Here is a 14,157-nt window from a genome sequence, read left to right on the forward strand (position 1 = left end):
TTGAGGAGGGGCGGGACCTCAGCGGGGTATAATGCCATACAGTCCACCTTTCAAAGCAGCCATTTTCTCCAGGGGAATTGATATTTGTAACCTGGAGACCAGTTGTAACTCTGGGAGATCTCCAGCCATCACCTGGAGGCTGGCAACCCTATGTAGATCGCCCTCCCCGCGACCCCATTTGGTTAAGAAGAATGGTCGCGGACGTGTTCCATGATCTTCATGAGCGCCACCCAGGTTTCTTCCGCCGTTGGGATGATCTGATTGGCGGGCAGGATGAAACCGTAGCGGCCCGTGTCCCTCAGTTCGAACGTGTAGGAATATTTGACCCCGTTTTCGTAGCTCCAGTCGATGGTCGTCCCGTCGGCCCGGTCTGCACAAAAAGATGGCGGCACAAAACCCTGACGAAACCACTGTTCCGGGGGGGATCCCATTCTGTTGAACCCCAAACCTCATACCTCACCAAACCTGACCCCGTTACCCTCTCCCGGTCCTTCTTTATACAGTTTCAGAGGGTGGCCTTGCTTATCTGCAGAAGAACAGCTAGATTCGAGTCCAGGAGCACCTTAAGAGACCAACGAGATTTTTGGGGTATGAACGCTCTCGAGTCAAAGATCTGACGAAGGGAGCTCTGACCCTTGAAAGCTCATACCCTGAAAATCTTGTTGGTCTTCAAGGCGCTACTGGACTTGAATCTAGCTCTTCTTTATATAGTTACATTCATAGGGTTGCCAGGTCCCTCTTCGCCACCGGTGGGAGGTTTTTGGGGCAGAGCCTGGGGAGGGCGGGGTTTGGGGAGGGGAGGGACTTCAATGCCATAGAGTCCAGTTGCCAAAGCGGCCATTTTCTCCAGGGGAACTGATCTCTATCGGCTGGAGGTAGGGTTGCCAGGTGCCCACTGGTGGCGGGCAAACCCCTGGTAATGTGCCCCTCTGCCCGCTGACTTCCGGTTGTAAGCCGTCGGTGCGCGCATGCATGATTGCCCGCCGGCCCTCAGCTGGTCGACGGGCAGAGGGGCACATTACCGGGGGTTTGCCCGCCACCAGTGGGCACCTGGCAACCCTACCTCCAGCCAACTCTTAGTTTGAGTGGTAAAGGGTCGCTGCAGCTAAGAGTTTGAGTGGTCTAAGGCTCCTTGCGAGGAGGCACTTCTGGTTGTAAACCAGAAGTGCCGCGTTGGTGCACACACGCACACACACAAGATCACACAGAAACCTCCCGCCAAAGGTGAGTGGGGACCTGGCAACCCTAGCTGGAGGTCAGTTGTAATAGCAGGAGATCTCCAGCTAATACCTGGAGGTTGGCAACCCTACGAACGAGCCCATTTGGAAGAGGGGCAGGAATGCGGCTCCGCTACTCACAGATGGTGTCGATGGTGCTTCCGAAAGTGTAAACCGTGCCGTAAACATCCTCCAAGGCCGAAACGGCCTCTCGAGCCAAGTCATTCTGTAAGCGAGATATTAAAGAGCCGAGTTAACAGTCTGGAGATCTGGGGTGATCCTCTCTGCGGCAGCCCCAAAGGAAAGGAAGGATTCCTATTTTCCTGCTTTTTTATTCCAAGTATCAGAAATTTCAGCGCAGCCTTTACAGTCAGTTCCTCCTCTCTGGATTTATTTGGGGTGGGGGGCTCGGTGGAACAGACCCAGCTTTGCACGCACAAGGCCCCAAGTTTTATTTATTTGCTATTTATTTTACTTACAGGTCTACCCCACCCTTTCCCCCAAAGTAAGGTTGCCACCCTACAAATGGTAGCGGGAGATCTCCCGCTATTACAATTGATAATTGTAATTATTGATAACTGTAATTATCAGTTATCAAAGCCAGCATGATGTAGGGGTTCTCCAGATTAGAATCCACCGTTCTTGTGGAGGAATCGAACCCGGTTCTCTAGATTAGAGTCTGCCGCTCATGTGGGTTGCCAACTTCCAGATGGTGGCTGGAGATCTCCTGCAATTACAATTGCTAATTGTAATTATTGATAACTGTAATTATCAATTATCAAAGCCAGCGTGATGTAGTGGTTCTCCAGATTAGAATCCACCGATCTTGTGGGGGAATCGAACCCGGATCTCTAGATTAGAGTCTCTTGCTCTTAACCATTACACCAGGCTGGTAGAAAGGTGACTGATTAATGTTTTAAATAAATAGATAAATCTGTGCCCTTGCCTCAGACCCCTTCCCACAGGAAACTGTCATTTATCAGGGGCTGTTAGGAGTACCTGTGGGCTTTTAAAAAAGGAAACTTTGGACCCGCAATGTGGCATGCAGTCATCATTTGTTGGCAGAGTGTGAGACTCCCCAACACTCCTGCGGTGTCTGCAGTGAGAGTTTTTGGCAGGGGGAAGAGAAGCCGGTACATTGATCCGAGTCTGAGGTTCGAAAGGCAGTTGCACAATGAATTTCTATTCCCACATTTTTATGCGTCACTTGTTACGTCAGTTAATAGAATACAACTTTTACATAGGTTAAATTTCTGAATTGCTCACAGGTTCTTCGGAATGGCATGCCCCCCCCCCCGCCGCAACTGCCCATTTTATTTATTTATTATTACTTATTTACAAAATTTGTATCCCTCCTTTCCACCCTTACAAGGGCCACCAGAGTGGCTAACGATTTAAAACATACATGATAACGCCCATGAAACATGGTTGCACAGTTTTAAACCCCTGGGATTCGCCACACCTTAAAAAAAGGATGTAGCAGAGCTTGAGAAGGTGCAGAAAAGAGCAACCAAAAAGGAAGTATTTCTTCACACAATGCATAGTTAAATTGTGGAACTCCCTGCCCCAGGATGTGGTGATGGCTGCTAACTTGAAAGGCTTTAAGAGAGGACATTTTAATGGAGGAGAGGGCTAGCCATGGCTACTAGTCCAAATGGATACTAGTCATGATTAGGGTTGCCAGTCCTTTGCCACCAGCGGGAGATTTTTGGGGCAGAGCCTGAAGAGGGCGGGGTTGGGGGGAGGGACTTCAATGCCATAGAGTCCAATGGCCAAAGCGGCCGTTTTTCTCCAGGTGATCTGATCTCTATCGGCTGGAGATCAGTTGAATTAGCAGGAGATCTCCTGCTACTACCTGGCAGTTGGCAACCCTAGTCATGATGCATCCCTATTCTCTCCAGGATCAGAGGAGCATGCCTATTATCTTGGGTGCATTGGAACATGGGCAGGATAATGCTGCTGCACTTGTCTTGTTTGTGAGCTTCCTGGGGGCACCAGGTTGGCCACGGTGTGAACAGACTGCTGGACTTGATGCGCCTGGGTCTGATCCAGCAGGGCCTTCCTTGTGTTCTTGCCAAACTACAATTCCCATGGTTCTTCGTGAATATCCGTAAAAGAAAAAGACAGGTAAGTTTACAGGAGGAACCACATCTTACCAGTTCCTGATGGTCAGGAGCCGGCTCTGGCTTGTAGCCATAGGGGAACATCAGCATCTGCGAATAGCTGTGGATGGACAGTACGGATTTCACATTCCCGTGGCCTAGGATAAAGTCCACAATGGATTTCACTTCGCTCTCCGAGTGAGGGAAGGACCCGTGGTACGTTTCAGCGCAAGGATTGCTGCTGGATCCAGGACCTGTGGCGGAATCCAGAAGGAAGGGAATTAATATGCCAATTCCCACTAGAAGGCAGTCAACCGCATTTTGCATTATCTGCCGTTTTTGAACAGTCTTCAAGGGCAGCCCCACCTAAAGCTCATTGCAGTAGTCAAAGCCTTTCATATGCATTTTCTTAGGCCCAGTTCACATATCGCAGCAGCTGCTGATTTCTCATGGCTGAGTCCCACAGGGCTTGAGTGATAGGGTGGGTGAACGTGGGAAATTTCCCATGTGATTCTGTACTTCAAAGATTACCAACGTGGCCTGGGATCCAGCCATAAGGAAGTAGCAGCTGCATCACACGGGTATCGTGTAAATCGCCCCTTATTAATCCTGACAAGGGAAGAAGAAGGAGAAGGAGAAGAGGAGGAAGAGGAAGAGTAGTAGTAGTAGTAGTTAGTTTTTATATACAACTTAAGGAAGAATCAAACCGGCTTACAATCGCCTTCCTTTCCCCTCCCCGCAAAAGACACCCTGAGAGGTAGGTGGGGCTGAGAGAGCTCTAAGAGAGCTGTGCCTAGCCCAAGGCCACCCAGCTGGCTTCATGTGTAGGAGTGGGGAAACCAACCCGGTTCTCCAGATCAGAGTCCACTGCTCTTAACCACTACACCATGCTGGCTGTAAAGCAGAGCAGTGTTGTTATCCTGATTTGACAATTGATATTAATAGTCCACAATATACAAAGCACCGTGTGTGTGTGTGAGCCTTCAAGTCACAGCTGACTTATGGCGACCCTGTAGGGTTTTTCATGGCAAGAGATGTTTGGAGATCTTTTGCCATTGCCTGCCTCCGTGTGGACTGAGAGAGTTCGGAGAGAACTGTGACTGGCCCCCAAGGTCACCCAGCAGGCTTCATGTGGAAGAGCAGGGAATCGAACTCGGTTCTCCAGAGTAGTGTCTTAACCACTCTTAACCACTACGCCACACTGGCTTCTCAGGAAAGTAATAACTGTTATCAAAGTGGTACTGAGGATGTTAATAACGAAGCTCCCAAAGCAGCACGCTTGCCTCCAAAGCCGGCGTCCCAGTTCCGGTTGGGATCCACCCCGATGCAAGGCGATCCAGCGTTGATGGATCTGGTCTTTCGCCACATGCGATTCTGAACAAGCAGACACACATCGGCGGCGTTCAGACATCACTTCAACCAGCACTCAGGTCACCCAGTGAGATTCCATGGCAGAGTGGGAATTTGTACCAGGCGTATCGTTGATCCTACTTTGACACTCTGACCACTATACCACACCAGCCCTCAGCTGACCCTGGTCTCAAGGTGCTAGACCTCAATGCTGGACTTGATGGGCGTTGGTCTGATCCAGCAGGGCCTTTCTTATGTACTCTCCAGGATTAGAAGAGCAGGCCCGTTATCTTAGGTGCTGTGGAACACAGGCAGGACAATGCTGCTGCATTCGTCTTGCTTGTGGGCTTCCTAGAGGTCCCTGGTTGGCCACTGTGTGAACGGACTGCTGGACTTGATGGGCCTGGGTCTGATCCAGCAGGGCTTTCCTTATGTTCCTATGTTCACTGGCAACAGGGGTGCACGGAGCATGCATTAGGGCAGATGCAAATGTTCTGAGATATGTTCGATTTTAAGGCAACCCAGTACTGGGAGCCGGTTGAGGGCGCTCTTCCTTCCTACGACAGTGGTCTCAGATACTGTCAGAAGGCTCCAAGTTTGGCTGGGGTCCTACTCTCCAGTGTGTTCCACTTAGCCGTGAATCGGGCTCTGGATTCAGAGCCTTCCCTTCCCTGAAGACCTTACCATGGTGTGCGTGTAAGCAAACCCATCCGGGTTAGTGACGATCTCCAAGAAGATGTCCATGGAGTCCAGCACTGCAGTCAATGAGGCATCTTTGCCGAATTCGCTGGCTATCTGTAAAAAGAGGGAAGCCCCCACCCCGCCCCTGTCAGAAGAAGAAGAAGAGTTGGTTTTTATATGCCGACTTTCTCTTCCATTTAAGGCAGAATCAAACCGGCTTCCAATCACACCTTCCCCTCCCACAACAGACACCCTGTGAGGTAGGTGGGGCTGACAGAGTTCTTAATAGAACTGTGACTAGCCCAAGGTCACCCAGCGGGCTTCGTGTGGAGGAGTGGGGAAACAAATCCAGTTCACCAGATCTGCCTCCGCCGCTCATGTGGAGGAGCGGGGAATCAAACCCGGTTCTCCAGATCAGACTCCACCGCTCCAAACCACCGCTCTTAACCACTACACCATGCTGGCTCCCATGTAAGAAGAACTGGCTTAAAATGGGATGCCGACTTGGGGCCAAATTAAATGAAATAAAATAAAACAAAAAGTGCAAAAGGACTCTTCAAATATCTAAACGATATTTATTTGATCATCCTGATGCGTTGCATGTCAAAATGCTTCCCCAGGGGATCTATAATAATAAAAACATACTTAAAATGGTACAACGTAAAAACTTTAAAAGTTGAATGTTAAAATACAATAATAGGACCATGCATCTTTTAAAACTTCTAAGCCTCTACATTTATCTTATCTCACAAGTCTTTACCATTGCGCTGGCAATAAGCCAGTCTTCTAAAAGTTTTTAGCAAACATTTACAAAAGAATCGAAACAGCTGCTTATACTGAAACCAACAAGGAGTAACTGATCAGAGGGGGGGAAACAACAGAGAAAACAGCCAACTGACCAAACCTTGCTTTCAACAACAGCTCAAAGTTTTCCAAACAGCAACCCATTTTTCAAAATTGTTTTGACCAAACCTGCCCGTTTTTTCCACGTTACCTTTCCCGCTGTCCAGAGCCCTGTGGCCTGGGTGATCCACTCCCGGGAGTGAATGCCGGTGTCGATCCAGATGGCTGGGCGCCTGTCCCCTCCCGTGCTGAACTGCAAGAGAAATCGACAACTGCCAGCGCCTCTTCACTCTTCCACATGAGCGGCCGAGGCTAATCTGGTGGACTGGATTTGTTTCCCCACTCCCACACCTGAAGCAAGCTGGGTGACCTTGGGCTAGTCACAGAGCTCTCTCAGCCCCACCTACCTCACAGGGTGTCTGCAGTGGGGAGGGGAAGGGAAGGTGATTGTAAGCCGGTTTGAGTCTCCCTTAAGTGGTAGAGAAAGTTGGCATATAAAAACCAACTCTTCTTCTTCTTCTTTCAGTGGCGGCACAAACCTGTTTCTACCAGGTAGCTGCCTATTAAGGTTGCCAACCTCCAGGTGGGGCCTGGAGATCTCTGGGAGTTCCAACTGATCTCCAGGCTTCATAGATCAGTTGACCTGGAAGAAACGGCTGCTTTGGAAGGTGGACTCTATGGCGATAGACACCACTCCGGCTCCACCCCCAACTCTCCAGGAATTTCCCAACCTGGAGTTGGCAACCGTAGTGCCCTCACCCTCTGCCTTGCTATGACAGTAGACAAGGAAGGGCATTCGTGTGTCCTCTGGCCCTTTAACATCCCTAAGGATTATTGTGCTTCACTAACATGATAGAAGTCATTGGCCGTCTACTGAGGAGGAAGGCTATAAAAATACCCCATGTACAACTGGCAGTTTGCCTATGAGAAAGCGACTCCTTAGGGGAGTGAATGCTTTTATGCTGGTAATAAATATTTGTATTTCTCTAGCATAGAGAAACCAAATCAGTGGGTTCTTAATCAAATCAAGCCTGAACTGACCCTGAAAGCTATAATCACTAAACTGAGGTTGTCGTACTTAGATCACATTATGAGACAACAAGAGTCACTGGAAAAGACCGTCATGCTAGGAAAAGTTGAGGGCAGCAGGAAAAGAGGAAGACCCAACAAGAGATGGATGGACTCCATCAAGGAAGCCACGGCCCTCTGAGCAAGGCTGTCAAAGATAGGACATTTTGGAGGACTTTCATTCATAGGGTCACCATGAGTCGGAAGCGACTTGACGGCACTTAACACACACACACACACAGCATAGTTTATCCAAGGATCCCCTTGCTGAATGGAGATTGAGCATCACCATGGTCCATTTGTGCCATAAGTCTGTAGATTACGTACCTTGAGAATGTAGATTGGTCGTCCTTCGTAGCTCCGTCCAATCTGGAGTTTGCTGACCAGGTTTGGGTTTTCAGCCACGAAATCATCCATCCAGCTGTAGATCTGGAAGGAGGAGATGGCTGCTTGGACTTGAATCTCTTGAGGGTCTCATTTGAGCTTTATTTTATTTTATTTATAAAATTTACACCTCGCCTCTCTGCCCTCATCAGTAGGGTTGCCAACCTCCAGGTACTAGCTGGAGATCTCCTGCTATTACAACTGATCTCCAGCCGATAGAGATCAGTTCCCCTGGAGAAAATGGCCACTTTGGCAATTGGACTCTATGGCATTGAAGTCCCTCCCCTCCCCAAACCCTCCCCTCCTCATGCTCCGCCCCAAAAAACTCCTGCTGGTGGTGAAGAGGGATCCTGCATTAAGCTGGGGGTTGGACTAGATGGCCTATATGGCCCCTTCCAACTCTATGATTCTATGTAGAAAACTAAGAATGAGCAAGAGGAGGAGCAGAACATGCTAATAGATGCAAAGTACCTCTTCAATGGTGTGGTAGGAAGAGAAGCTGAATTTCCCCGAGCTCCTTTCATGCTTCCTTGACAACAGCATGGTTTCCTTTTCCTTATCCAGCAAATCCTGTTTGGGGGGAAAATATCCAAAAGATGCTCAGAGATGTCATTTACTTGACCCACAGCCATTCTCTGGAAACCACCTAGAAAGCTTTCAACAACCTGGGCCAGACTGACCCACTGTGAGTCTTAGATGGGAGGGGCTCTAAATTGAATGGAAAGGGTGGGGGCCACGCTGCTTAAGACCACACACCCCAAGTCAATGAACTCCTCTTTTCCCTTCATTCATGAGGACAGGATAAGAAGGTGCTCTAAAAAGGACCTTTGATGGACAAGAGGTACGAATTTCTTCTTCCGCTGCAGCTACTCATACCTGTAGATCCTCTATCATGATGGTGTAGGGAATCCCCCCGGACTCCAAGAAGACCTTGACAGATTGAAGGCTCTGGAAAGGGACTCTCATATCCACTGGGAGCTTGGGCTTAGCTGGGCCAAGCCAGAAGTCTATCTGATTTCGAAAAGCAAAGCAAAGTTAGCAAGCACTAGTCTTCTTCAACATTCCTGAATGGGCAGCCTCACCAAGATTGACTTTTGGGGAGGTTTCTGGGATATCGTTTTGTGTCGTCAAGAATTAAGATCATGGAAAGCTTCCCTGGAGATGTCACATCCTGGAAAACGTTAGAGCCCAGGGCTGAACCGGATACCTTGATTTGGGATCTCAGAGGTTCAGGGCATTCCAAGGACCACCAGATTGTGAATATGACCCAGGGGAGACATCTTGTGGGATCATTGAAACACAGTTGAGTTCCTTTACCCTCAAAGCTTTCAAGACACTTGAAAGAGCCTCTATGCCCTGTTATTGGACCTCCAGGGGAACTGGTTGGCCACTGTGTGAGAGGCAGGATGCTGGACTAGATGGACCCTCACTGGTCTGATCCAGCAGGGCTTTTCTGATGTTCTTATGAAGGCCTCGGCCTCTTTGCCCTGTTGTTGGCCTTCCAGAGGATCTGGTGGGCCACTGTGTGTGACAGGATGCCGGACTAGATAGACCCTCACTCATCTGATCCAGCAAGGCTCTTCTTATATTCTTATCAGGGGAAGGACTCTCGGCCTCTGTGGCCTATTGCTGGACCTCCAAAGGAACTGGTTGGCCACTATGTGAGACAGAAGCTGGACTAGATGAACCCTCATTGGTCTGATCCAGCAGGGCTCTTCTGAGGTTCTTAACAGGGGAAGGCCTCGGACCCTATGTCCTGTTGTTGGCCCTCCAGAGGAACTGGTTGGCCACTGTGTGAGAAAGGATCACTGGTCTGATCCAGCAGGGCTCTTCTGGAATTCTTATGAATTGCTGGGGTGAATTTTGGAAGCATCCTCTCAAATCTGCCATGGTGGAATAATTTGCACAATGCATGTGGCTAATGTTGTTAGTCACAACTCAGATGCAGCCATCTCAGACAGACTTTTTTTATGCCACTGAGGGCATCAGGATGGGGAACCATGTGGGCTCAGAGTCACCTGCTCAAGCGGCATTCAAGCGTTCAGTAACTGTTGAGTGAATTCTTGACCTGCTTTCTTTCATCCCAATGTGTCTCTCAGCCTAACCTACCTTACAGGGTTGTTGTGAGGATAAAATGGGAGAGAGAAGACTGATGTAAGCCACTTTGGGGAGAAAGGTGGGGTATAAACAAAGTAAATAAACAGCATGTGTCAGATGAAAGCCATTCAAAATTTCTACCTTGTTTGAGCGGAACAACTTTTCCACAATCTACAGATGTTAGATCCCACCAACCCTTTGTGAATCCTACCAGCACCTTCCCAACCTCCGGCTGGGATAGGGACCAGGCACCCGTCAAATTGGCATGCCTCAAATACTTTCCTCCGCCTTCCCCTCCTACCCTTTTGTCCTCTAGCTTTCTGGCCTTGGCCAAATTCAGCCAGTAGGAAAGGTGTTAAGTGGGTGATTTGCTTAGATATTTTTATTTGCAGAAAGTGCTAGCGACTCGGACATTTCATTTCTACAGCCACACCCCTGAGCACGGGATGTGGAATGGCGGGGTATACCCCGAATCCTGTCAGATCTCAGAAGCTAAGTACTCTGAAGGGAGACCACCAAGGAAGACTCTGCAGAGGAAGGCAATGGGAAACCCCCTCTGCTTCTCACTTGCCTTAAAAGCCCCTTGCTGGGGTCGCCATAAGTCAGTTGTGACTTGACGGCCCTTATGTACGTGCCCCTCAACACAGGTGAGCTGCCTATCTCCTTACCTGCAAATCTCTCCTTTCCTCCAGCTCCTTTAGCATGCCTAGTTGTTCTTCATTTTCTGCTCTGATGCGGAGAACTTGGTCTCTGGAGAAGAAAGGGACATGGGGAACAGCTTGGATATGTTTTGCGGGTCCGGGTGGAACAGTGACGAAAACATGGGAGTCCCAAACCCAATCAGTGCATGTGTCTGTCTCGCAGGGTTGTTGCGAGGATAAAATGGGGTGCATCAACAGAGCCGTAACATCCAAATCTCAAGATGTCATAGTTCCGCTGTATACTGCATTGGTCGGGCCGCACTTGCTGTGTGCAGTTCTGGAGGCCAAAAGGGATGCAGACAGAATGGAGCGGGGGGCCGAGGAGAGCGACGAGGATGGTCAGGGGCCTGGAGACCAAGCCCTGCGAGGAAAGGCTAAGGGAAATGTTTAGTCTGGGGAAGAGGAGGTTGCGGGGGGACAGGATTGCTCTCTTTAAGTATCTGAAGGGCTTCAGAGGAGGGCAGGGAGCTGTTCCTGTTGGCAGCAGAGGACAGGACTCACAGTAATCGATTTAAATTGCAGGTGGAGAGGTACCAGCTGGAAATTAGGAAAAAGTTGTTTACAGTAAGGGTTGTTCGACAGTGGATTCGGCTCCCTAGGGAGGTGGTGAGGCTCCCCCTCACTGGCAGTCTTTAAGCAGAGGCTGGACAAGCACTTGTCAGGGATTCTCTAGGCTGATCCTGCATTGAGCAGGGGGTTGGACTAGATGGCCTCTATGGCCCCTTCCAACTCTATGATTCTGTGATTCTAAAATGAGATGACATAATCCTTTTGGAGTAAGGATGGCACACAGCATCATAAACAAAGTACTCTGGACATTGAAATAGCTACAGGGTGATAAATATCGTGATAAACCCTCCTCCTGCCTGTATTTGGCTCCCCTTCTTCTTCCGTTACTCACCCGACAAAGAGCTGTTTGCCAAAGGCGGCCGAGAGAAGGAAGCCGAAGATCAGAAGAAGCTTCATGGTCAGCGATGAGAAAGGGCTCCTGAGTTTGCCGTCCTATATAGCTCCCTGTTGTCGTTTTTTCTGCTGGGCAATCTCAAGGCCCCACCTCTCGTGGGATAGTATTCATGCTGTCTGTCCCGGCCACGAGACCAGAGATAACACTTCACGCGGGTTAATGAAAAGCTGTTTGCTGGGAAGAGAACCGGGTTTATTTGAAGAGGACACTGGAGCACGAGGTTTGCAGACCCACAAGGAAAGGAGCAGGGCAGAGCCGGGCTTACCGTGAAGCAAAATGACACCGCTCCCCTCTTCTAATATCTCCTTGGTCAGCAGCCCATCGTTGGGATTTGTGGTCGGTTTGGGTCTGAGGGTGGAACAAGCAGCAGAGCTGCTATTGGGGAGGGGGGATCAGTAGGGTTGCCAGCCTCCAGGTAGTAGCTGGAGATCTCCTGCTATTACAACTGATCTCCACCAATAGAGATCAGTTCCCCTGGAGAAGATGTTTGGTTTGGAGGGTGGGTTCTATGGCATTATACCCGACGGAGGTCCGTTCCCTCCGCCAACCCTGCCATCCCTAGGCTCTAGGAATTTCCCAACCCTACCAAGTCATGCAATTTGTTTCCATACAATGTTTGTGTTTGTGTTGGGTATGGGTCAAGTGGTGGGAGCTCTAGAGAAAATCCTCACCAACTCACGACGTCTCTCTGATTCTCTCTCGCATGCCTCACACGAAGACACACATCTGCCCTCTCTCTTCAGTTGAGGGACAGGGATCTTTTCCTCCGGTCTCTGAAGGTGGCTTCCACAGCACCTATCTTCCTATCTTCCCAGCTGGGCCAGCTCACTATCCAAGCGGTGCTTGGGGTGCACAGTCCATAAAGGACATAAGAAAGGCCCTGCTGGATCAGACCCAGGCCCATCAAGTCCAGCAGTCTGTTATCTTCAACTGCGCTCGCATTTAAAAACAGACTTTCTACAATTTGGCCCATTTCGAAAATTGATAGAATTTGAATTACCTGTGACCAAAAAAGATGACCATTTATTAGGACAAATTTACAAATTACTTTTGAAATATGATACAGAAGACGAACAAGTTAAAACGAATATGATAAGATGGATGCAAAACTTTGGAGAGATGATACCAATGGACACTTGGGAAAAACTCTGTACTTCAGAACTAAAATATACCGCAAGCCAAGATGTCAAAGAAAATTGGTGTAAGACTTTCTACAGATGGTATATGACACCTAATGTGATTTCCCAAATGGTCAATCCGAAAGAGAAAAAGGGACACTGTTGGAAATGTTGACAAATTGATGGTTCTTACTTTCACGTTTGGTGGACGTGTCCAAAGGTTCAACTATATTGGAAGAAAATCCAACGTGAATTACAGAACATAGCAAAAATGAAATTAAAACTGGATCCAAAATACTTTCTATTAAGCATATTACCATCTGACTTGCCTTCAAATTTTGGAGACATTTTCAAATATGCTATAACAGCGGCAAGAACTGTACTGGCAAGAACCTGGAAGCAAACGTCTCTCCCCGATATAGGAGAATGGAAAGATAAACTTCTCGAATACGCTAACATGGCCAGAATGACCTTTATGATGAAACCTACCACATATGAATCAATAGAACAGTTTAATAAGAAATGGCAACCGTTTTATAGTTATATTGTTACAAATTTATAGAGGTAATATTTTAGTAAAGTTTTTAATATTGCTAGATTTATTTGAACAATAACATATATGTTCAAGGTAGAAAATGTCATATTTAGTCAATGTTTATTCAAACTACCAAGATTTTTATGTTTTTGAAATTTATTAGAATGATAAGATAACACTTTTTGTTAATGCTTAATGCAGATGGATTCCCCCTATCCCTTTCCCTCCTTTTTTCCTTTCTGTACCCTATATATATTAAATAATAGCTTTAAAAAAAAAGTCAAGCAGTCTGTTCACACGTTGGCCAACCAGGTGCCTCTAGGAAGTCCACAAATAAGACGACTGCAGCAGCAGCATCCTGCCTGTTTTCCGCAGCACCTAATACAATAGGCCTGCTCCTCTGGAGAGGCGTGCCCATAAGGAGCCCATAAAGCCGGTGTCATCACAGCAAGGAAGCCAAGGGTGAAGCCTACACCTATGGTCCCTTTTCGCAACTGGTGGGAGGTTTTTGGGGTGCAGCTTAAGGAGGGAGAGGCTTCAATGCCATAGAGTCCAATGGCCAAAGTGGCCATCTTCTCCAGGGGAACTGATCTCTATCAGCTGGAGATCAGTTGTAATAGCAGATCTCCAGCTACTACCTGGAGGTTTAGGAAAGCAGTACAGGAAACTGTATATACACAAAGTGCAAATGTTTATAAGCTTCTGAGGTGAAACATAGACATATTGTATATAAACTGTACATATTGTATATAATTGTGACATATACGCAACACAATTATATACAATATGTACAGTTCACACAAAAATAGAAAGAGTTCCAAAGGTCTCAACTGAGTACCAAATGAATGATAATATTGTAATCCTTTCTATTTTTGTGTGAACTGTACATATTGTATATAATTGTGTTGTGTATGTCACGTATATGGTCTATGTTTCACCGCAGTAGCTTATAAAAATTTGCACTTTGTGTATATACAGTTTCCTGTACTGCTTCCCTAAACCTCTTGGTACAAGTACAGAGGTGCCGTTTTTCTCCCCACTACCTGGAGGTTGGCAACCCTAACTCCAGGCCCTATAGTGGAGAGGCTCATTCGCGA

The 14,157-nt window shown here is 48.0% G+C and overlaps 1 protein-coding gene across 1 annotated transcript; it reads right to left on the reverse strand.

Moving 5' to 3' along the window:
- Positions 1-182: 182 nt before the first annotated feature.
- Positions 183-11,409, reverse strand: LOC130474938 (carboxypeptidase A1-like). Its single transcript, XM_056846629.1, has 11 exons — positions 11,345-11,409; positions 10,411-10,492; positions 8,522-8,656; positions 8,117-8,215; positions 7,589-7,690; positions 6,345-6,446; positions 5,354-5,464; positions 4,603-4,693; positions 3,374-3,573; positions 1,359-1,443; positions 183-370 (listed from the first exon to the last, which is right to left on the reverse strand). The coding sequence occupies exons 1-11, from the start codon at positions 11,407-11,409 to the stop codon at positions 183-185; spliced, it is 1,260 nt and encodes a 419-aa protein (XP_056702607.1).
- Positions 11,410-14,157: the final 2,748 nt, after the last annotated feature.

Source organism: Euleptes europaea, chromosome 3, assembly GCF_029931775.1.
Source record: "Euleptes europaea isolate rEulEur1 chromosome 3, rEulEur1.hap1, whole genome shotgun sequence".
NCBI classification, from domain to species: Eukaryota; Metazoa; Chordata; class Lepidosauria; order Squamata; family Sphaerodactylidae; genus Euleptes; species Euleptes europaea.